This window comes from Leucopleurus acutus (genome assembly GCF_964270905.1).
Source record: "Leucopleurus acutus genome assembly, chromosome: 6".
NCBI lineage: Eukaryota > Metazoa > Chordata > Mammalia > Artiodactyla > Delphinidae > Leucopleurus > Leucopleurus acutus.
This window is the reverse complement of record NC_139149.1, coordinates 40,773,413-40,798,246: the sequence shown is the minus strand read 5'-3', so window position 1 is coordinate 40,798,246 and position 24,834 is coordinate 40,773,413. Positions and strand designations below refer to the sequence as shown.

General features: G+C 37.6%; 1 protein-coding gene across 4 annotated transcripts in view; it reads left to right on the top strand.

Annotated features, from left to right (window-relative positions):
* Nucleotides 1-1,414: 1,414 nt before the first annotated feature.
* The window catches only part of STAM2 (signal transducing adaptor molecule 2), a 56,744-nt gene continuing 33,324 nt past the window's right edge, over nt 1,415-24,834 (top strand). For 2 of the 4 annotated variants that reach the window (XM_082840745.1, XM_082840744.1), the window contains exon 1: nt 2,012-2,890. In XM_082840745.1, coding sequence (XP_082696871.1) covers nt 2,800-2,890 — 91 coding nt within the window. In that variant the 5' untranslated portion in view covers nt 2,012-2,799. Of the gene's footprint in view, nt 1,574-2,011; nt 2,891-24,834 lie in introns of those variants that run through there. The other 2 variants (XM_082840743.1, XM_082840746.1) reach the window with 2 other exon arrangements.

Below are 24,834 nucleotides of genomic sequence, written 5' to 3'. Positions count from 1 at the left end.
GAGGTTGTAAAATGGTCTTGTTTAGCCCATTATTAAAAATGTTGAAGTAATTCTTAACATTAAAAAAAATCATTGAGGGATTCCCTGGTGGCGCAGTGGTTGAGAGTCCGCCTGCCGATGCAGGGGACACAGGTTCGTGCCCCGGTCCGGGAAGATCCCACATGCCGCAGAGCGCCTGGGCCCGTGAACCACGGCCGCTGGGCCTGCGCGTCCAGAGCCTGTGCTCCGCGACGGGAGAGGCCACAGCGGTGAGAGTCCCGCGTACCGCAAAAAAAAAAAAAAAAAAAAAAAAATCATTGAAAAACTGGAAGCTCTAGTAGAGCCCACACTTAAACAAATAGCTTAAGTTTACTGGTAGCTGCCATGCACTGTTTGGTTGGATTTGAAAAGTATTTACTGAGCACCTATTACTTGCTGGACACTGTTTTAGATGCTGGGGGTACAGCAGTGAACAAAAATAATCATGGAGTTTATAGTCTAAAGAGGAGAGAAAGAAAACATAATTCTATATTAGGAAGTGATAAATGCTATAGAAAAATAAAACAGGGTTAAGAGGGTTTGGGAGCGTGTGGGTGGGAAGGGTGCTTGCACTTACACACTCATTTCAATACCTGGCTGTCTCCGATGGGAATTTGAGTTTGTGACCGCGATTGCATATCAGAACCGTCATGTACTGTCACGTATATGCTATACACTGTCCCCATAAAACTGTCAGCAACTTGAAGGCAGGGACGGTGCCTCATTCGTCTCTGGATTCCCAGAGTCGAGCAGTGCTTTCAGTGTAAGAGCGCGATGGAAAGCGAAAAGTGAGGAGTCCCGATTTCCACGGTGGTTATTCTGGCGGGGTTTAGGCGCCGAGGAGAGTGTAACACCAGAACCGCCAGGAGCGGAGCCAAACCCTTCGCCGACTCTCGAAACCAGTGAGGCTCCATCCGTTTCCAGGGCAACGGGACTGTGACGCGAACGTAGCCGCGGGCCCTCAGCCGCGTGGGACTAGCCCATATTTTAGGAAGGAACTAAACTGGAGAGAACTTGGCCGTCGGAACCAGCAGCCCTACGCAGGGAATCCCAGAACACCTCGCCCCCTGCAGAACTGCCGCCGGCATTGCAGCTCCCGGTCCTGTGGTGTCGCCAAGTTATAGGCTCGACAACTTCCGGCCCTGAAGGTCCCCCCTCCATGGCTTGCCGGGGTCCTAGCGATGGAAAGGTGGCCTCGGCGGCCGCCTGACCCCTACGGGGGCTTCGGATCAGGGCTGCCGCCTCCTCCCGGAGGGCGGCGGCTACAGGGCCGCTGAGAAGATGCCCGCAGCTGGTGGGACCTCATACCGGGAGGAGAGGTCGGGGCGGAGCGCAAGGGCGGAACGCGGACCTGGAGCTGGTCCGTCAGGCAGGAGTGGGGCAGGTGCGGTGGCGGAAGTGCCGGACGCGACTGGAGCCGAGCCGTCTAGGAAGCCGGGGCCGTGGGTACCCCAGCCCGGAGCAGCTGCAGAGCCTCCGCCTGACCGCAGCAGCTTGGGCTCGGGCGCCGGCGAGATGCCTCTGTTCACCGCCAACCACTTCGAGCAAGATGTGGGTAAGTGCTGGGCCGGGGCCCCAAGCCGTTGTTTGTTGTGCTAGAAAGTGGGCGGTGGCGACTCCGGGGACTGGAAAGCCTAGCAAAGGGGGAGGAGGGTGCGGCGTCGCCGCTGCCTGGCAGCCGGGATTTTTCTGGGGGCAACCTCGGCGCGTCCCTAGCTGCCGGGGGAGTGTCCCCAGCCCACCTGAGGTTGGGGACCCCGAAAGAGGACCGTTCCCCTCGCCAGGCACAGGAATAGGGAGGAGCCTGGGGTTCTCTGGAGACCAGACTAATTGAGCAATTGCGGAGTTGATGACACAGAACTTCCAGCTCCCTGTAGAACTGGTTGAGTCTTGTGTCCCCCCCTCCCCACTCCCCCGCCCCGCGGTTAAAAGTGATGCAGCAGACCCTGTTGTCTAGGGCAGCTCAGCACTTAGAGACTTCCACTTGCCCCGGTTCAATAAGAACAACCTATTTTATCTCGCTTATATATAGATGCGTCCAACCCTTGATCGCACGGCTTCAGGATTTATTTATGATAGTTGGAAGTGTTACACTATCCATGGATAGTGCAAGTGCTATAAGGTGTTCTGCCTTAGGGTATGAAAAGGAAAACCCCAGGATTTCAAAACAGTCCAGAACACCTGTTTTACTTCTTGGGGGGTCGTCAGTGACTATGGAGTGAGAAAAAGATGGATTGGGCATGAGAACTTAACTTGTGGCTTTAGAAAAACAGTAAACCAAGCTGGCTAAAATAAATATTTTTGTAGCAGTAGTTAATTCTAGGTAGAGTTTTAGGATTTAGTGGAATGAAAAACACGCATGGCTGCAAATTGCCAGTTATACAGAATATTGCACCTGTTTCATAGTTACAATTTTCTAATTATGGGGAAAGTCTAGAAAGTGCCCTATTTTGGTATATTATGTGATTCCAAAAATGTGTTCAGAAGTCAAATATGATGTATAAGTACCTTCCTTTCGCAGAGAGCTAAAAAACTTTATAGATTTTGACCCTTAGATAGTCTTCAAATATGTATTTCCATAATTTCATTCAACTTTTTTCTTGGTAGTTTAACATTGCCGACTGCTATAAATCTAGAAAGCATAATGTTGAGGTTCACAGCGTCTGCTTTTGGAACACCTAATGATGTCTTCCTTTGCTGCAGTGAGACCTTCACTTTTTATTGTTGTGAAGACTTTCATTTTGTCATAGTGGGAAAAAAAGGCAAAATAGAATAAGACAAATGATTTTCAAACTTAACAACTGTGGAACTCTTCAAGGGAGATCTTTCCTGGCAGCCCATTGTTTTCTGATTGACAACTTCTCTGGTGAAAGTAAGCCAAGTTGCTTTTTTAAACCTCCCCCTCAGTGTCTCCTGAGGTTCCTACATGGTTTAGTGGATCACAGTTTAGTTCCACTGTAGTAAAAGAAGCACTGCTGTTCAGACAAAAAAAAAAAAAAAATACTGTGTATAGATTATTTCATGGGCAGTGCCATCAGCCAAAACTTCAAGTACTTACTTGTTAACTCAAGTATGACTGACTGAAGTCAGTTTCCAAAAGGCAGTTTAAGATAAAATAGAAAGTTTGATTGTAACCTCTTTTAGGCAAGTGGTTGGAATTAATAGAAAAAGTGGCATGAAATACTAAGGATTTCAAATTGGCTTTATACATCTATCATAGAAGAAAAATTATATATTGCACTTTTCAAAACTTAAAGCCCTTGTTAATTTGAAATACAGTAGTTAAGTAATATGACGATCAAGTCATTGTTTAACTTGAGATGCCCACAGGAATGTTCCTTTGCAGTGTCATTGTCCTTTTCATCTTTCTTTGATTCAGTCAGATTTTTATTACCATTGTTCCTTTTTTGTCATAGCTTTGTTTACCTTTCATTCAACAAACAGGCTTTGAGTGATTACTGTGTGTCAGACAGTGTGTATCAGACTTTGGGAGCACAAATTTAATAAATAAACTGGATTCCCTCAAGGAACTCTCAATCTAATGGAGGACTCGTACACACATAAAAAGATAATTGTATTTTTCACACCATATTACGATACTAGAAATACAGGAGATGCTTTACATTCTCCCTCTATTTAAAATAATCATCTTCCCTGAAGAGAAGACAAGGACCTTCAGGCAGACACTTTATTTGTAAAAGTGTTGACACTATCCTCTCTCTTCCCCTGCTTTCCTGATAGCACTTACACCTGCAGGAAGTGACCATCTCTTACTATATGTATGGTTTGGTCATTTTTATAATTAACTGTAAAGTTGAAACTACATTCCTTTGGTCGATGCAGTCTCATCAGAGGGTGAACAGTGTTTCTGACATCATTCATGTGGGGAAGAAATCCTTTTCTCAGACCCTGAGACTCTGAGAAAAGGCTGTAGTGACTCAAGATGTCTAGGAAGGCACTCATAAGTTGATGATGGTATATGACTTGTCAAATGGTAGCCGGCCAAAGGCTAAGAGGTAAGGAACTCTGGCAAGTTTCTGTTTTTTTTCTTTTTTTTTTTGGAGTCAGAACCTACAAATCCTGAAAGGTATGCTAGGTATGGTAGCATTAGAGCTCTTTAAATATTTATTAGATCGCTTCACGGCCTTTTGATCGGCTAAGATCAAGTGTAAATATTTATTGGATTTCTTCTAATATGGGTTTATTGTTTGTTATGTTGAATAAAATTCCTTTGAAGCTGTGCTGAGAAAAAAAGAGAAAATATCCACACACATCCCCCCTCACCCCGGCCCTGATTCTTATCTTGAAGGGGAGTGTAGGTTTTCTAAGGTAGAAAGCTGGTTTGGGGCAGCCTTTTTAGGAGATCCCAAGGAGAAAGTAAAACATGAGGGACAGAGCCACAATAGGAAGATTTAGTGGTAGTGTTAAAAGGGCAGACAGATGTCATTTCCTTACATCCTATACCGATTTTTCCAGTCTCACTACATTGATTCCTGAGTCATGGATGTCTGTTCTGCTCCGTAACCCCAGTTCTTATTTCCGTGTCTTTTTTCTCCTTACTCAAGCCAGGCAATCTTTCTTGCCAGTTTCTGTCTCTGTGCCGTTTACTACTATTCACTGATAGATTTTTGCTTTTTTCAGCAATACTTGGTATCTCCTTTCTTAAAGATAAACTTACTTGTGTCCCACAGAGCTGAGCTCAAATTCTACTTCTACAAAAACTCTTTTCACACAGTGGATTGAAGTATGAACTTTATCTTAAAAGGAGACTTTTCCAAGTAAAATTTGAATGCGTGTATTGCTATGTCTTTGGCTTGTGTTTGGTCAAATAACTTGACAGTGAGTAGCTTGGAGTTTTTGATAATGGAATCGTTTTCTCCAATGAAATTTTACAGGAAACCCTAATATAAAAATAGATATTGGGCTTCCCTGGTGGTGCAGTGGTTGAGAGTCCGCCTGCCGATGCAGGTGACACGGGTTTGTGCCCCGGTCCGGGAAGATCCCACATGCCACGGAACGGCTGGGCCCGTGAGCCATGGCCGCTGAGCCTGCGCGTCCGGAGCCTGTGCTCCGCAACGGGAGAGGCCACAACAGTGAGAGGCCCGCGTACTGCAAAAAAAAAAAAAAAAAAAGATATTGATGGCACTCTGGTAATACAAATTTACTTTATACATTTAAATATATTACATTTACATAGTCATTAAGGCAATTCTTGAACACATGGGGTTGTTGCAAAAAATTAAAATTAAAAAAATTTTGGTTTTAGGTGAGAATGACAGCTGTAACAGCCAGTTTTTTTCCTATACTTTCTTTTGCTTACATGGTACCAAAAATTTCTAATACCTAGTCCTAATTAAAATAGTTACAAATTTTAATTAATATATTTTGTAATTTTTTAAACGATGAAAAATTTTTAGCATGAAGTACAGAATATAACATAAACTCCTATTCCTGTCAGTCACCTCTGTCAAGTCCTAACATTTTGCCACACTTCATTCTTTTTTTTTAAAGAAAACATTCAAAATACAGTAGAAATTATTAGTTTTATTTATTAGCTACCTGATAATATTCTTTTTCCTCTCTTCTCAGAGTTAAACACTCTAAAAAGATTAAAAAGTCTATTTTATAATATATACCATACGTACAAATATACTATATGTATTGTTTTGCATGTTTTTAAACTTCATAAAAAATAATATTCTCTGTAGTCATTTGTAGCTTGTCATTTAGCATTTTTTGTGAGAGTTATTCATGTTGATGTTTGTAGCTTTAGTTCATTAATTTTAAGAGCTATGTGATATTCCACATTTTTTTAACCCATTCTCCTATTAATGAACATGAAGTTTTTTGCAGTTTTTTGCTATCACAGACAACACTGCAGTGAAAGTTATTATCCACATTTTCTTCTTCACAAGAGTGAGAGATTCTCAAGGGATTGTATCTTGAAGAGGAATTCTTTTTTAAAAATGCATATAGTGCAAAGTTGCAAAATGTTAAATAATACAGAATTGTTCTTCTAAGTGTTTGTGGGAGATTTTACTCCCACCAGCAGTGGAAGTGAAGTCCCTGTTGTTCCACAGTCTCACTAACGCTGGGTATTGTCAGACTTTAAAATTTATGCCAGTTTGATGGGTGTGAAATAGGGCATTGTTTTCCATTTATTTCAGCTTCATTGCAGTTGAGCATCTTTTCATATGTCTCTTGGTCAGTCTGTTTTCTTTTTGTATAAATTGCCTGCTCCTTACTTTCATGTACTTATTATTCTGTTGGATTATTTTTTCTTATTGATTTTTAAAGTTTCACATGCGTTCTCTACTAATCTTTTGTTGTTTATGTGAATTGCAAATATATATCCTTGTCTGTTGCTTCTTTTTGTTTTTCTTTTTGTGCTGCCTTTTACTATTAAGAAGATTGAAGTTTCAGTTTAGTAATATTGTCTTTCTCCTTTGATTTTCTTTTTCTTGTTCAAGAAAAGCTTTCTCTCCTCCTTCTGTAAGGATCTTGTTATGTTTTCTTCTGAAAGTTTTATTGAAGTTTTGATTTTCACAGTTAGGTCTTTAGTCCACCTGGACTTGGTCTTTATGTAAGGTCTAAGGAGAGATTTGATTGGATAGTCAATTCACAATAGACAATTATCAGTTGCCTAATCACCATTTATTGAATTATCTATCCTTCCCCCACTAGTTTGGAGCACTTTCTCCTTCATATAGTAAATCCCTTTCCTTGTATGAGGTCTGTGTCTGTGCTTTCTGTTCTACACTGTTCTCTTTATCTATCCTGTACCAATACCACATTCTAATGCCGTTGGCCTTTATAGGTGGTAGGGCAAGCCCCCTGTCTTGTTTTTCTTCATTTTTTTTTTCTTCATTTTTATACTCTTAGCTGTTTTTTGCCTTTTTTCTTTCATATGGGTTTATTATCAGATTAGTAAAATCATAAAAGGGAATTTCTTTTATGTTCTTTTAGAATTTGAGAAGACATTGTAGTTTATATTTTTGATTCATATGCACTGATGATGTTGATAGTTAATAATACACTTTTTATTTCCTGATAATAATGTTTAGTTCTAATCTTACTTAGATTATATAGTTGACCCTTGAACAACTCGGGGGGTTAGGGGTGCTGACCCCCTGTACAGCTGAAAATCCATGTGTTAACTTTTGACTCCCCCAAAACTTAACTACTAATAGCCTACTGTTGACTGGAAGCCTTACCGATAACAGTCAGTTAACATGTTTTGAAGGTTATGTGTATATCTACATATATTTTATACAATTCATGACATACTTTTTTCTTATTTTTTTTGATATTTCTAGGCTACCCGGTTTGTCTGCAAGTTTTTTCTAATTGTTACAAATCTCCAAAAAATTTTCCAATATAGTTATTTTTAAAAATCTGCATATTAAGTGGATCTCTGCAGTCAAAACCCATGTTATTCAAGGGTCAAGTGTAATTGTAAAGTTAGGTAAGAGAGCAAGAGGATGATTTTTCTACAAGTAAGTATACACATACTACTACTGTCCCTTGAGGTGGAAGGGAAAGGGAAAGAACTTTTTTTTTTTTAAATATTATTGCCTTATTAGGCTCTGTAACTTTACTTTATAGTGAATAAATGTTTGTATTGAGTATAGGGATTGAACCTAAGAAGGTCTATATGACAGATATCAGACATTGCCCCCTGAAAATTATTGACATTTTGAAGCTGCCACCTACTTATTTTTAGATCATATTACTTCAACTTCATATAAAAAATTTGTTGGTACATGGTGGTATAATTTTAAGAATTTTAGCCATTCTAGTGACATCTCTTTGTGGCTTTAATAAGTATTTATTTATCTAATCTTTAATATAGTTATTCACTAAATTAATATCCTCTTTTTTGAGATATCTGTTTAAGTTTTTCACCTATTTTTCTTTTCACTTAATTTTCACAACTCTTTTAAGCATGGCAGCCATTTTAATTTCCATTTTACAGATGAGAACATGGATTCAGATTTGAGTCAGAGCTGAGGTGAACTACCTAGCAACCTTAAGCTAATATGTAAGTTTCAGAGCTGGGAATAGAGAAGGTGGGTCTTCAGTGTTAATGGGTGATGTGTGTACTCCACATGTGCCTAATGATTTCCTCAGTCTGCAGAGGTTATGTGGTCATCTGCCCAACCTAACTGCTTTTGATTCTCCATCTGTGATGTTTTGGCATGTTAGTGGCTACTTTGAGACTCATTTTTCCTTTTCCCCAGCTCTTACTGTGTCTTGCACGTGAAGCTTCCAGATAGATCTGTTAAAATAGAAATTATACTTACTACATTTATTCTTCTGCCCTGTTCCGTAATGTAAGGGTGTTTGTAGAAAAGAGCATGCCTGTTCTGTGGAGTTGTGAGGGGGTATGGCTCTCAATGAACAGGATTACAGAGGGCATCTTGGGAGTATCAGACAAGAAGAAAGTGAACTTGTAGGAATGTAAAGGCTGGCTCTAGACCTTTTACCTTTTAAATAGGTGATTTACAATATTAGAAGGAAGTAAAAGATGATTTTAATTTTGTTTTTTCCTTTTTCCTATCTGCCCAACTCTCTAAACTCTTCCTAGTCCCCCCACAAATGTTGGTGGTAACATGTGAAATGAAAAAAGAGTAGCAATCACTCTTCTGTATTCCACCAGAGCAAGAAGTTCTTAAATATGTACATTGTGTTATTAAATGATGCGGTAAATGGAGTTAAGTGTGGCATTGTGTCTGATTCTTTTCTTATAAACAAGAGTTGATCTTGCATTTGTCCTATTCAGTATGTTTTAAATGTTCATGCATAGAGAAACTGAAAACTAACTTGTTGAAAGAGTTAATTTAGCAGTTTTGAACAAAAATTGCACCCAAGAGGCAGATTAATAGAAAATATGCCCTGAGCCAGACTGCCTAGACTGAAATCCCGCTTTTACTATTTAGTATCTGTATGATCTTGTGCTAGTTACTTTTCTGTCTCAGTTTACTCATGTATAAAATGGGGCATCTTCATTGGATTCAATGTAAGTAGTTTAGCGTATGTAAAATACTTTGAAACTATTGTTATTTTTTCTTTTTTAGTTAATTAATTAATTTATTTTTGGCTGTGTTGGGTCTTCGTTGCTGCGCATGGGCTTTCTCTAGTTGCGGCGAGTGGGGGCTACTCTTCATTGCAGTGTGCAGGCTTCTCATTGCGGTGTCTCCTCTTTGTTGCAGAGCACGGGCTCTAGGCGTGCAGGCTTCAGTAGTTGTGGCACACTGGCTCAGTAGTTGTGGCTCGCAGGTTCTCGAATGCAGGCTCAGTAGTTGCGGCGCACGAGGCTTAGTTCCTCCGTGGCATGTGGGATCTTCCCGAACCAGGGCTCGAACCCGTGTCCTCTGCATTGGCAGGCAGGTTCTTAACCACTGTGCCACCAGGGAAATCATTGTTATTGTTTTTTAATTAATTATTACCTATCATTCATTACTCAGAGCTGTAAGTAGGCTTTCATTTTAGGAAAAGTAGAATTTATATTACTGTTTTCTCCAGAGTAAACTGAAGATTTGTATCAATAAAAATTTTACCCAAACAAATCAAAGCATTAAATGGGGAGGAGGATTAAATGAGAAAATGTATGTTGAACCCAAGTACTCTAAAATGCTAAGTGTGGTTGTTGTCATTGGAGTCAGAGAAGCAGTGAAATATTTATAATCTGTCAGTTTGAAATATTGGGCGTTTAAATATTTTAATTTAACTACAGAAGAATTGTGTGGTCTAGAAATTTAATAACAAATATGTATTTAATAGTGTAAACATGTAAGATTTATAAACTAGAAAAAATTGGCTGTTCTATATTTTCAAGTAATTATTTAGTTTATAATGAATTGGTACAAAGAAAAAGCATTTTTATATCTTTAGTAAAAGCTGTCAGCTGTGGTTTCCTGTTAGATACCAAAATGAATTTTACTTATTTACTTGCTTTCCATTTTCTAGTTTATTTCTTCTAATGGGAAAAAAAAAAATTCTTTTTTTTTGCCAGTTTTCCCGTTCTTCTACTATAGTTTTAAGGTATAAAAATAATTGTTTCAAATTAATACATAAGAAGTAATTTTTCCTCTAAGATCTAAGCATTGCTTTAGTCATAGCCCAAGATATTGATATATAGTATCCTAATTATAATAAAATTTTATGTTATCTTCTGTTATAGTCTTAATTATATGTTGTGATTGTTAATGTCCATGTGATTGGCTATTATGTTTGATCTAATACAAATACAGTGTATTCAGAGAACACACTGAGTCTGTTGTCCTAGATTATTTCTAGGTGTTGGTAGTTTTGTGCACATTTGAAGAAATATTTAAACTCTGCTTTAATGTACAGGCAGTCTTCACTTTACGTAATTCCAACATGCATGAATTTAGTTACCATGTGTAATTAATTAACAACAATTCCCCAACAACAAGTCTGTAATAACCTGAGCATAGAGCCCAACTGAGCCTGCTTAGATTTTGAACTACAGAACTATGAGCTAATAATGGGTGGTGTTTTAAACCACTAATTTGCATTTGTTACATAGAAAGTTTAAAAACTTAATATACTGAGACTCTTCAGTTTTCTTAAATCTTTTTTCGCTGTTCTTCAAATTTGATAACTTTTGTTGACTTTTCTTCATGTTCACTAACTTTTTTTTTTTTACATGTTCAGGTTTGTATCTGAGGTTATATTAACTGTATAATACTGAAACTTTCTTTTTTTACCAAATGACAACCATTACCCAAAACTGTATATGAACACATCCCATAGTAGTTGACAGTTAGGACTTTTGACTTAATTGCATTCATTCACTTGCTCATTCATTCATTCTTCAAACATTGAGTAGTCATTTTAATTTACCATAGATTGTGCGTATGTGTTTCCTTTCCCATGATAAATTAACTTTTGAGTAAGGATCACTTTTTAAAATTTTCATTTATTTTTTGGTACAGCAAGTTCTTAGTCATCCACTTTATACACATCAGTGTATACATGTCAATCCCAATCACTGAATTCATCACACCACCACCACCACCCCCCCCACTGCTTCCCCCCTTGGTGTCCATACGTTTGTTCTCTTCATCTATGTCTCAATTTCTGCCCTGCAAACTGGTTCATCTATACCATTTTTCTAGGTTCCACATATATGCGTTAATATGCGATATTTGTTATTCTCTTTCTGGCTTACTTCACTCTGTAAGACAGTCTCTAGATTCATCCACGTCTCTACAAATGACCCAATTTTGTTCCTTTTTATGGCTGAGTAATATTCCATTGTATATACGTACCACATCTTCTTTATCCATTCGTCTGTCGATGGGCATTTAGGTTGCTTCCATGACCTGGCTATGGTAAACAGTGCTGCAATGAACATTGGGGGTGCATGTGGTTTTTTTTTGTTTGTTTGTTTTTGTTTAATACAGCAGCTTCTTATTAGTTATCAATTTTATACACATCAGTGTATATATGTCAATCTCAATCACCCAATTCAGCACACCACCATCCCCACTCCCCCGTGGCTTTCCCCCCTTGATGTCCATACGTTTGTTCTCTACATCTATGTCTCAACTTCTGCCCTGCAAACCGGTTCATCTGTACCATTTTTCTAGGTTCCACATACATGTGTTAATATACGATATTTGTTTTTCTCGTTCTGACTTACTTCACTCTGTATGACAGTCTATAGATACATCCATGTCTCAACAAATGACTCAATTTCGTTCCTTTTTATGGCTGAGTAATATTCCATTGTATATATGTACCACATCTTCTTTATCTATTCGTCTGTTGATGGGCATTTAGGTTGCTTCCATAACCTGGCTATTGTAAATAGTGCTGCAGTGAACATTGGGGTACATGTGTCTTTTTGAATTATGGTTTTCTGTGGGTATATGCCCAGTAGTGGGATTGCTGGGTCATATGGTAAATCTATTTTTAGTTTTTTAAGGAACCTCCATACTGTTCTCCATAGTGGCTGTATCAATTTACATTCCCACCAACAGTGCAAGAGGATTCCCTTTTCTCCACACCCTCTCCAGCATTTGTTGTTTGTAGATTTTCTGATGATGCCCATTCTAACTGGTATGAGGTGATACCTAATTGTAGTTTTGATTTGCATTTCTCTAATAATTAGTGATGTTGAGCAACTTTTCATGTGCTTCTTGGCCATCTGTATGCCCTCTTTGGAGAAATAACTATTTAGGTCTTCTGCCCATTTTTTGATTGGGTTGTTTGCTTTTTTAATATTGAGTTGAATGAGCTGTTTATATATTTTGGAGATTAATCCTTTGTCCATTGATTCGTTTGCAAATATATTTTCCCATTCTGAGGGTTGTCTTTTCATCTTGTTTGTAGTTTCCTTTGCTTTGCAAAAGCTTTGAAGTTTCATTAGGTCCCACTTGTTTATTTTTCTTTTTATGTCCATTACTCTAGGAGGTGGATCAAAAGAGATCTTGCTGTGATTTATGTCAGAGTGTTCTTCTTATGTTTTCCTCTAAGAGTTTTATAGTGTCCTGTCTTACATTTAGGTCTCTAATCCATTTTGATCTCTAATCCATTTTGAGTTTATTTTTGTGTGTGGTGTTAGGGAGTGTTCTAATTTCATTCTTTTACATGTAGCTGTCCAGTTTTCCCAGCACCACTTATTGAAGAGGCTGTCTTTCTCCATTGTATATCCTTGCCTCCATTGTCAAAGATTAGTTGACCATAATAGGTGCGTGGGTTTGTCTCTGGGCTTTCTATCCTGTTCCATTGATCTATAGTTCTGGTTTTGTGCCAGTACCACATTGTCTCGATTATTGTAGCTTTGTAGTATAGTCTGAAGTCAAGGACTCTGATTCCTCCAACTCCGTTTTTTTCCCGCAAGACTGCTTTGGCTATTCAAGGTCTTTTGTGTCTCCATACGAATTTTAAGATTTTTTGTTCTTGTTCTGTAAAAAATGGCATTGGTAGTTTGATAGGGATTGCACTGAATCTGTAGATTGCTTTGGGTAGTATAGTCATTTTGACAATATTGATTCTTCCAATCCAAGAACATGGTATATCTCTCCAACTGTTGGTATCATCTTTAATTTATTTCAACAGTGTCTTATAGTTTTCTGCTTACAGGTTCTTTGTCTCCTTAGGTAGGTTTATTCCTAGGTATTTTATTCTTTTTGGTGCAATGGTAAATGGGAGTGTTTCCTTAATTTCTCTTTCAGATTTTCATCATTAGTGTATAGGAATGCAAGAGATTTCTGTGCATTAATTTTGTATCCTGCAGCTTTACCAAACTCATTGATTGGCTCTAGTAGTTTTCTGGTGGTGTCTTTAGGATTCTCTATGTATAATATCATGTCATCTGCAAACAGTGACAGTTTTACTTCCTCTTTTCCAATTTGTATTCCTTTTATTTCTTTTTCTTCTCTGATTGCCGTGGCTAGGACTTCCAAAACTATGTTGAATAAGAGTGGCGAGATTGGACATCCTTGTCTTGTTCCTGATCTTAGAGGAAATGCTTTCAGTTTTTCACCATTGAGAATGTTGTTGCTGTGGGTTTGTCATATATGGTCTTTATTATGTTGACGTAGTTTCCCTCTGTGCCCACTTTCTGGAGAGTTTTTATCATAAATGGGTGTTGAATTTTGTCAAAAGCTTTTCTACATCTATTGAGATGATCATATGGTTTTTCTCCTTCAGTTTGTTAATACGGTGTATCACATTGAGTGGTTTGCGTATATTGAAGAATCCTTGCATCCCTGGGATAAATCCCACTTGATCATGGTGTATGATCCTTTTAATGTGTTGTTGGATTCTGTGTGCTAATATTTTGTTGAGGATTTTTGCATCTATATTCATCAGTGATATTGGTCTATAATTTTGTTTTTTTGTAGTATCTTTGTCTGGTTTTGGTATCAGGGTGATGGTGGCGTCATAGAATGAGTTTGGGAGTGTTCCTTTCTCTGCAATTTTTTGGAAGAGTTCGAGAAGAATGGGTGTTAGCTCTTCTCTAAATGTTTGATAGAATTCACCTGTGAAGCCACGTAGTCCTGGACTTTTGTTTGCTGGAAGATTTTTAATCACAGTTTCAATTTCATTACTTGTGATTCGTCTGTTCATATTTTCTATTTCTTCCTGGTTCAGTCTGGGAAGGTTATACCTTTCTAAGATTTTGTCCATTTCTTCCACGTTGTCCATTTTATTGCCATAGAGGTGCTTGTAGCAGTCTCTTAGGATGCTTTGTACTTCTGCAGTGTCTGTTTTAACTTTTCTTTTTTCATTTCTAATTTTATTGATTTGAGTCCTCTCCCTCTTTTTCTTGATGAGTCTGGCTAATGGTTTATCAGTTTTGTTTATCTTCTCAAAGAACCACCTTTTAGTTTTATTGATCTTTGCTATTGTTTTCTTTGTTTCTGTTTCATTTATTTCAGCTCTGATCTTTATGATTTCTTACCTTCTACTAATTCTGGGTTTTGTTTGTTCTTCTTTCTCTAGTTCCTTTAGGTGTAAGGTTCGATTGTTTATTTCAGATTTTTCTTGTTTCTTGAGGTAGGCTTGTATAGCTATAAACTTCCCTCTTAGAACTACTTTTGCTGCATTCCATAGGTTTTGGATCGTTATGTTTTCATTATCATGTGTCTCTCGGTATTTCTTGGTTTCCTGTTTGATTTCTTCAGTGATCTCTTGGTTATTTAGTAACGTATCGTTTAGCTTCCATGTGTTTGTGTTTTTTACGTTTTTATCCCTGTAATTCATTTCTAATCTCATGGCGTTGTGGTCAGAAAAGATGCTTGATATGATTTCAATTTTCTTAAATTTACTGAGGCTTGATTTGTGACCCAAGATGTCATCTGTCCTGGAGAATGTTCCATGTGCACTTGAGAAGAAAGTGTAATCTGCTGTTTTGGGATGGAATGTCCTATAAATATCAATTAAATCTATCTGGTCTGTTGTGTCATTTAAAGCTTGTTTTTCCTTATTAATTTTCTGTTTGGATGATTTGTCCATTGGTGTAAGTGAGGTGTTAAAATCCCCCACTATTATTGTGTTACTGTCGATTTCCTGTTTTATAGCTGTTAGCAGTTGCCTTATGTATTGAGGTGCTCCTATGTTGGATGCATATATATTTATAATTGTTATATCTTCTTCTTGAATTGATTCCTTGATTATTATGTAATGTCCTTCTTTGTTTCATAGCATTATTTTAAAGTCTATTTTATCTGATATGAGTATTGCTACTGCAGCTTTCTTTTGATTTCCATTTGCATGGAATATCTTTTTCCATCCCCTCACTTTCAGTATGAATGTGTCCCTAGGTCTGGAGTGAGTCTCTTATAGACAACATATATATGGGTCTTGCTTTTGTATCCATTCAGCAAGCCTGTGTCTTGGTTGGAGCATTTAATCCATTCACGTTTAAGGTAATTATTGATATGTATGTTCCTATTACCATTTTCTTAATTGTTTTGGGTTTGTTCTTCTAGGTCCTTTTTTTCTCTTGTGTTTCCCACTTAGAGAAGTTCCTTTAGCATTTGTTGTAGAGCTGGTTTGATGGTGCTGAATTCTCTTAGCTCTTGCTTGTCTGTAAAGCTTTTGATTTCTCCATTGAATCTGAATGAGATCCATGCCAGGTAGAGTAATCTTTGGTGTAGATTTTTCCCTTTCATCACTTTAAGTATATCATGGCACTCGCTTCTGGCTTGTAGAGTTTCTCCTGAGAAATCAGCTCTTAACCTTATGGGAGTTCCCTTGTTTGTTATTTGTCATTTTTCCCTTGCTGCTTTCAATAATTTTTCTTTGTCTTTAATTTTTGCCAATTTGATTATTATGTGTCTCGGCGTGTTTCTCCCTGGGTTTGTCCTGTATGTGACTCACTGTGCTTCCTGGACTTGGTTGGCTATTTCCTTTCCCATGTTAGGGAAGCTTTTGAGTATAATCTGTTCAAATATTTTCTCAGGTCCTTTCTCTCTCTCTTTTCCTTCTGGGACCCCCTATAATGCGAATGTTATTGCGTTTATTGTTGTCCTAGAGGTCTCTTTATTTTATGAATATAGACAGTCCCAGGCTGTCTTTATTTCTTTTCATTCTTTTTTCTTTATTCTGTTCCGCAGTAGTGAATTCCACCATTCTGTCTTCCAGGTCACTTATCCGTTATTCTACCTCAGTTATTCTGCTATTGAGTCCTTCTAGTGTATTTTTCATTTCAGTTATTGTGTTGTTCATTTCTGTTTGTTTGTTCTTTAATTCTTCTAGATCTTTGTTAAACATTTCTTGCATCTTCTTGATCTTTGTCTCCATTCTTTTTCCGAAGTCCTGGATCACCTTCACTATCATTATTCTGAATTCTTTTTCTGGAAGGTTTCCTATCTCCACTCCATTTAGTTGTTTTTCTGGGGTTTTATCGTGTTCCTTCATCTGGTACATAGCCCTCTGCCTTTTATCTTGTCTATCTTTCTGTGAATGTGGTTTTTGTTCCACAGGCTGCAGGATTGTAGTTCTTCTTCCTTCTGCTGTCTGCCCTCTGGTGGATGAGGCTATCTAAGAGGCTTGTCAGGTTTTCTCCACTGATTCTTTCTGCAGTCTTCAATCTGTTTTAAGCCCATTTAGTGAAATATTTTAGTTGAGATGTTGTATCTTCAGTTCTAGGTATACCACTTTTTTAAATAGATCTTTATTGGACTATAATTGCTTCACAATACTGTGTTAGTTTCTGTTGTACACCAAAGTGAATCAGCCATATGCATGCGTATGTCCCCACGTCCCCTCCTTCTTGAGCCTCCCTCCCATCCTCCCTATCCCACCCCTCTAGGTCATCACAAAGCACTGAGCTTATCTCCCTGTGCTATGCTGCTGCTTCCCACTAGCTAACTATTTTACATTCGGTAGCGTATGTATGTATGTATGTCGATGCTACTCTCACTTTGCCCCAGCTTCCTCTCCCCCCATCCCCCCGCCGTGTCCTCAAGTCCATTCTCTACATCGCCATCTTTATTACTGCCCTGCAGGTTCATCAGTACCTTTTTTTTTTTTTAGATTCCATATATATGCGTTAGCGTATGGTATTTGTTTTCCTCTTTCTGACTTCACTCTGTATGATAGACTCTAGATCTATCCACGTCACTACAAATAAATCAGTTTCATTTCTTTTTATGGCTGAGTAATTTTCCACTGTATATGTGTGCCACATCTTATTTATCCATTTATCTGTCGATGGACATTTAGGTTGGTTCCATGTCTTGTCTGTTGTAAATAGTGCTGCAGTGAACACTGTGGTACATGTCTCCTTTTGAATTATGGTTTTCTCAGGGTATATTATTCTATTTTTATAGTTTCTATTTTTCTGCTGGGCACTCATCATCTATTCACTTATGACCATCGTTTGCTTTAAGTTCTTGAAAAAAATATACCTGCTTTAAAGTACTTTTTTGCTAATTCTAACATTTGGATTATGCTTTTTTTTTTTTTTTTTTTTTTTTTTTTTGCTGTACGCGGGCCTCTCACTGCTGTGGCCTCTCCTGTTGAGGAGCACAGGCTCCAGACGCGCAGGCTCAGCGGCCATGGCTCACGGGCCCTGCCGCTCCGCGGCATGTGGGATCCTCCTGGACCAGGGCACGAACCCGTGTCCCCTGCATCGGCAGGCGGACTCCCAACTACTGTGCCACCAGGGAAGCCCTATGCTATCTTTTTTATTGATTATTTTTATCTTGATTGTGGGACACTTTTTTGCACATCTAGTGATTTTTTTATATTACGCTGGTCACTCCTTATTCTTTGTAAGGAGGCTAGATTATGTTGTCTTCCTTTAAAAGAGTGTTGAATTTTGTTCTGTCAGGTAGTTATATTATTGGAGAATCTTTTAGGTTTTTGTCTGGCCTGGTTTTCTTTGTGAGATAGGCCTATTTCAATATTGTACTAAATTTTCCGGTACCTTTACTCCTAAGGTGTTTTAGCCTTTCGGGGGTTTCAACTGATAGCCTGAAATGTTCTCTCTACTCTAGTTGGGTGGAGTATTAATCTTCTTGGGCTGCCATAGCAAAATACCATAGACTAGGTAGTCAAGCAACAGAAATTTGCTTTCTCACAATTCTGGCAACTGGAAGTCCAAGGTCAAGGTCCCAGCAGGGTTGGTTTCTGGTGAGGGCTCTCCCCTTGGGTTGCAGATGGCTGCATTATCACTGTGTCCTCACATGACCTCGTCTTTGTACGTGTGAGGAAAGACAGTGAGCTCTCTGGTGTCTCTTCTTATGAGGACACTAATTCTCTTGGATCAGGACTTCGACCTTATGACCTCATTTAACCTTAATTACTTATTTTGTGTCTAGTCTCCAACTACAGCAATGCTGGGGGTTAGAGCTTCAAGGTGTGAATTTTGTGGGGACACAGACATTCAGTCCGTAACAGGAACTTTAAAAGACTCCTTGCATTGCATAACCTTTCAGCCTCATAGTAGGTTATCTGTGCTAGACCTCATAGAGCCTCACCCTGTGTGGATGTGGGTGTGGGTGTGTATAGCACAGCCCTTGAGCAACGAGGGCCCATGATTAAATCCCTATGCTCAGAAATCTGCTGTCTCCTAGCTGCTTTATTTGAGCTAGTCCTCCTTGTGTTGGGACAGGAAAGTGTTCCCAGGCAGAACACTGGGGCCATCGAGAGGCTCACTTCATATTTCCCTTCCCTCAAAGACCTCAGATGTGCACTGCTTGTTATTCATTTCCTGAACACAGTTGCTTTGTATATTTTGGCCAGTTTTATCCTTGTTTTCGGTAGAATAGCAAATCTGGTACCAGATATTCTGCCATGGTTGAAAGCGGACAAGTCATGAGTTTTTATTTTCAAACATAGTAGGAGAAGCTTTAAAGATCTCTTTTGGGCATTCTTGTTTTTCATAGTTAATTTTTTTTTTTATATTACTGAAGAAGCCTATTTTATTAAAAGTTTTATGGGTAGACTTGGACTTCCCTGGTTATGCGGTGGTTAAGAATCTGCCTGCCAGTGCAGGGGACACGGGTTCAAACCCTGGTCGAGGAAGATCCCATATGCCACAGAGCAACTAAGCCCGTGCGCCACAACTACTGAGCCTGCACTCAAGAGCCCACGAGCCACAACTACTGAAGCCCACACGCCTAGAGCCCGTGCTCCGCAGCAAGAGAAGCCACTGCAATGAAGAGTAGCTCCTGCTCGCCGCAACTAGAGAAAGCCCGTGCAGCAAGGAATACCCAATGCAGCCAAAAAATATATATAAATAAATAAGTTTATTTTAAAAAATGTTTTATGGGTAGACTTGAATTCTTTTTAATGCTGTGTGTTGAACATAATGGACTTTGTAGAGGGTGACTCTTTTGTTCGTTATAGGTATTGATGGACTGATTCTTTATGATATTGTTAGAACCTTTCTGAAGTATTTCACTGTGTATTTGAAGCTCTCTATATACAGTAATCAAAACCTGGTGATGAAATGTTATAACTTATACCCACCAAACCCTAGAAATTTAGCATTTAGGCCCCAGGAGGGCTCTTTTAACTCTCTCCCCCTATATGAATTTGACATAGGATAATGTGAGATATGGCCCCAACGCTGGGCAAAGTGACATGCTATAAAAGAATGGTTCCTTAATTATAATAGTTAAAATTTTTCCAGGAGTTTAAAATACTCCTAAGTACATAATTTAACTGTTACTTCGTTCACTTGAAAAATGAAATAAATCCTTTTCGGCAGGCCATTATAAAGTCTTTAGATTTTATACTTTTTGAAAAGAGTAATTATGAGTCCTGTATTTGTTGAAAGTAAACTATGCTGGATAGAGTAAGTCAGGATTTTTCCATTTTCTATAAGGATTACATCAAGTAAAAACAATTCTGTTTAGATATTTTTGAAATTGTTAGAAGGATTTTGAGGGGTATTGAAAAGGCTTCACAGTTAATTATGTATCACATCGCCAAAATTGAAAAAGCAATCATTAAAAGTTGAGTTCTAGCAGAAATAGGTAGGTTATTGGGTGGTCCAAAATCGGACTCATTTGCATGTGGGGGGTGGGCATGAGTGGGTGTGAGTGTGTGTATTTGTACTCATACACATATGTACTGGCAAAATTTGGTAATTGATTATGCTGGCTTCTCAGATCAGAGAGGAAAGGATAGATTCTTAGATGTTGGAACTACTGAAAATAATTTATAAAAATACTTTTCTGTCCATGCCTCACTCCATGTGCCAAATGAAATTTCAGAAAGACTAAGGATTTGCCTGTAAATAATATATATACAGAAAAATATACGGGTGAATATTTAATCTCAGGTAGTTATAACATTGCCAAATGACATTTAAAAAAAAAAAGATCAATCTGTACAGCAAAAACAAAACCCCATCGATTATAAGCAGAGAGAAGAGTTGAGCATGAAGCTGGCAAGTCATATGTAATATATGTGATTTGTTCTTCAGACTCAAGGTAAAAAGTTAGTCACCTATATATCACTGTACAAGAAGTCCTTTGCCTCCCTCTCAGGCATTCCCTTCCGCACTTACCTTGTCTGCCTGTTGAAATTCCCAGAGGTATTGTCATTCCTCTTTAGTAAACAAGCAGAGAACTGGAACCTCCCTCTTAAGCCCCTGAGTGCTGTTGCCTGTTGTTGCCACAGGGTGTTGCTATTGAAGCTTGATCCTGTGCAGCCCCTTGATGTCTGCTCAGCGGTGAAGCTCTTAACTGGTCCAGAAGTTTGCACAGACTTCACTGGGGGCACATGGGGCCTCTTAAAGGCTTTTAGAGTTCATATAATCAGAAGTTCTGCTATTGTTTCCCACTTTACAGCCATTGTACCAGGGTTATAGGATATGAAGGAGCAATGAGCATCATTCATTCATTCGACAAATATTTACTCAGCACCTGCTATGTGCACCAAATACTGTTTTATGAATTGGAAATAATAATAGCGAACAAAACAAAACAAAAAATTCCTGCCATAATGCAGTCTACATTCCTTCTGAGGATTGGGTGGAGGAAGAGTAACAGTGGCAGAGACAGACAGTAGATAAGATTAAGTGTGTATGCTATGACACATCTACAGAAAGGCCTATGCATGAAGTCCTGACCTCTTTTAATTATTTTGTATTTATTCTATGTGGGACATCAATATGAATGTTAACAGTAAGTGTATCAAAGAAGAGAGGCTGAGTACTTGATGTATTTAAAATTATAGTTTGCTGATGACTCCTCATTAGCTTGTATAGGCACTTTGTGGCCACACTGTATACAGTGGTGCATCATGCAGCTATTAAAAATGTTAGTATAGACATATATTTATGAACATGGAGAGATGTTTATTATAGTGGAAATGCAGGTTAGGAAATGATACATTTAGTGTGATCACGGTATCTTATCTGATTGGTAAATTAGGGAGTAACTGGCCCTACTGATGCCCTTTGTCAGCATAGCAGCTAGCTAGTCTTTCCACAGCCATTGAGTGATTTCTTCATGGAATAAGTTGTACAGGGGCTCACCCCTGAGGGAGAGCTCTTTTTCTTTCTAGTGCTAACATGTCCACCTCTGGGGCTATTAGCAAGCCCATTTGTCCAGCACACCTAAAGCTTCTATTAGTAATGACAGTAATATTTTATTCTTTGTTTTGTTTCTCAACTTGTTCATTTGGCAGGGAAGTGGTTATCAGTTTTTGGGTGCTCTCTTTGGACACCTTATACTTATAAGCCTATTTTGTTTAGTTTTACACATATTTTTATTATTTTTCCATATACATATATAGGAAGAAGTCTGGGAAAATATGCATCATAGTTTTCCAAGAGGTTTGTAGAATTAGAAGATTTTTGCTTTCCTTTTTTTCTTGTCTGTACTTTTGAATTCACTGGAATTATTAGATATGTAATTAAGAAATAGTTAAGCATTTTAAACCTCTGAAAAATATAGCCTGGTCTGACTTTCCCTGTAGAAGAGTTAGTCGTCTTTGTACAAGGGAAGAAGCTGGACCTGAGTAGATATGTTTCCACCTACAGAGCTTGGTGCTTGAGTCTAGAACTTATGGTAGGCAAAAATATATTACTTTTCTGAAGTCTCTGACTTGTCATTTCATCACATATGTCAGAATAATTGCCTTTTATCCTTAAATTGTGTTAGGCAATTTGCATGATTTTTTTTTTTTTTTTTTTTTTTTTTTTTTGCGGTACACGGGCCTCTCACTGCTGTGGCCTCTCCCGCTGCGGAGACCGGGGCATGAACCCGTGGGACCTTTATCGGCAGGCGGACTCTCAACCACTGCACCACCAGGGAAGCCCCCAATTTGCATGATTTTTAAAAGTTTGTTACAGTATTTAATTGAGGTCAACTGGATTCTGTATTTTTCTTTCCTACTTGCAAAGTATAGCTGTTTGCTAATAAGCCTGTTTATTTTTTTGGTTTCTTTTACTATCCCTTGCCTTTAGAAAAGGAGCTACTCTAGATTCCTCTCATCCTTTCTGTTTATCATAGTGATAATAGTACCCTTATATGTATATAGTACCCAGGTTTGTCTGTATTTGAAATCATAGGATATATTTATTAAAAGGGGAAAAGACATAAAGAAAATGTTTCTAAAGTGCTAGTTTTTATATCCCCACTTGTCTATACTAGTAGAAAAAAATTGTATTGTCCCTCTTGATATTGAAATTGTAAAAGAGTAAACATGCTACATAATTAAATTATTATAGTTTGACCATGCTTTTTAAAAATTTACATTTTTAATTTTTATTTTGATCATGAAATATTTCAGACCACAAAAAAAGATACTGAGAATAAAATAAAGAATTTCTGCATACTCACTTTGCAACTTAATAAACAAAAGTTTACAAATACAATTAAGTCCTTGTGTACATTGTTATAATTCCCCATCCACCTCCAGTTTGGTGTTTATCATTCTTGTGCATATGTTAATATATTTACTGTCTGTATATATATATCTAAAGAATAGAGCATACTTTTAAATGTTTTTTTAAAACAGAAAGCTTTAATTTTATATGAAACATTCATATATTGCTAGTAAGAATGTAAAATGATACAGCCACTTTGGAAAACTGTTTGCCATTTCCTAAAAAAATTGAACAGTTACCATACAACTCAGCAGTTCTCCTAGGTATATGCCAAAGAGATATGAAAACATATATCCACACAAAAACTTGTACACAGATGTTCATAGCAGCATTGCATTATTCAAACTTAGCCAGAAAAACCACAAAGAAAACCCCACCCAAATGTTCATCAGCTGGTGAACGGATAAATAAAATGAGGTATATCTGTAGAATGAAATATTATTCAACATTGTAAAAAGGAATGAAGTACTGATACCTGCTTCAACATGGATGAGCCTTGAAAACATTATACTAAGTAAAAGAAGCCAGTTACAAAAGACTGTATATTTTATGATTTCATTTATATGTGAAGTTCAGAAAACGTATAGAAACAAAGTAGATTAGTGGTTGTCTAGGGGGAGAATGGGCTGTGATTTCTCATGGTTAGGGATTTATTTTTAGGATGATGAAAATGTTCTAAAGTGAGATAGTGGTGATAGTTGCACAACTCTGTGAATATACTAAAAACATTGAATTGTACACTTTAAATGGTGAATTGTATTGGGATGTGCATTATATCTCAATTTAGCTGTTTTAAAAGTTCATGTGAATGTTATATATAAGCTTTTTAAACTCAGCATAAGCCAAACAAATCATCATTTTGAGATTTACAGATTTTTGGACAGTTCAGTTCTTTATAACTCATTTTCACATTCTGTTATATGAATTTACTGTATTTTCTTAATCCATTTTCCTTTTTGCTCTTAAAAAAATGCTTCAGTGAGCAGTTCACTCCATGTTTCCTTATATTGTAACACATTTTTAAGGCTTTCTTTGAAGTAAGAATTTGGTAGAATTATTGATCATTTGAAATTTATTTAGTATTTAATTATTTAGAAGACATTTTATTGGTGTACCTCAGCACATTTAATTATACAACTTAAAATTGAAATTAATAAAAGTACTCATTGTCTGAAATCTTTCTGTGCAACTTTTATATTTGGCAAAAGAAAAGGTAAGACTTCTCAATCTTAACTACTGTGCCTTTCTTGGTATTTTTATTTTATTTTATTTTACTGTAGTTTAACTGAAGTATAGTTAATGTAAAATATTGTTAGTTTCAGGAGTACTACATAGTGATTTGACATTTGGGTGCATTATGAAATGATCACCATAATAATAAGTCTAGTAACCATCTGTGCCCATATCAAGTTATTACAGCATTATTAACCGTATTCCTAATCCTGTATTTTTATCTCTGTGGCTTATTTATTTTAAAACTGAAGTTTTAAAATATTCCCCTCATCTATTGCCCCCCCCCAACCCTGCCAAATCCCTCCCTTCTGACAACCACCCACATTTGTTGAGTCTGTTTCGATTTGTTTCATTTTGTTTTGTGTTTTAGATTCTACGTATGAGTGAGTTCATGCAGTATTTGTCTCTTTGAGTTATTTCACTTAGCATAATATTGTTTATATCCATCCATGTTGTCACAATGGCAATTTTATTTTTTTCATTTTTTTAGAATATTACTGAGTAATATTCCATTACATACATGTATATACACACACCACATCTTCTTAATCCATTCATCTTTTGCTGGGCACTTTGATTGCTTCCATATCTTGGCTTTTATAAATAATGCTGCAGTGAACATTGAAGTGCATATATCTTTTAGAATTATTGTTTTTATTTTCTTTGGGTAAATACCCAGAGTGAAATTGCTGGACCACATGGCAGTACTATTTTTAATTTTTTGAGGAACCTCCATACCATTTTCCATA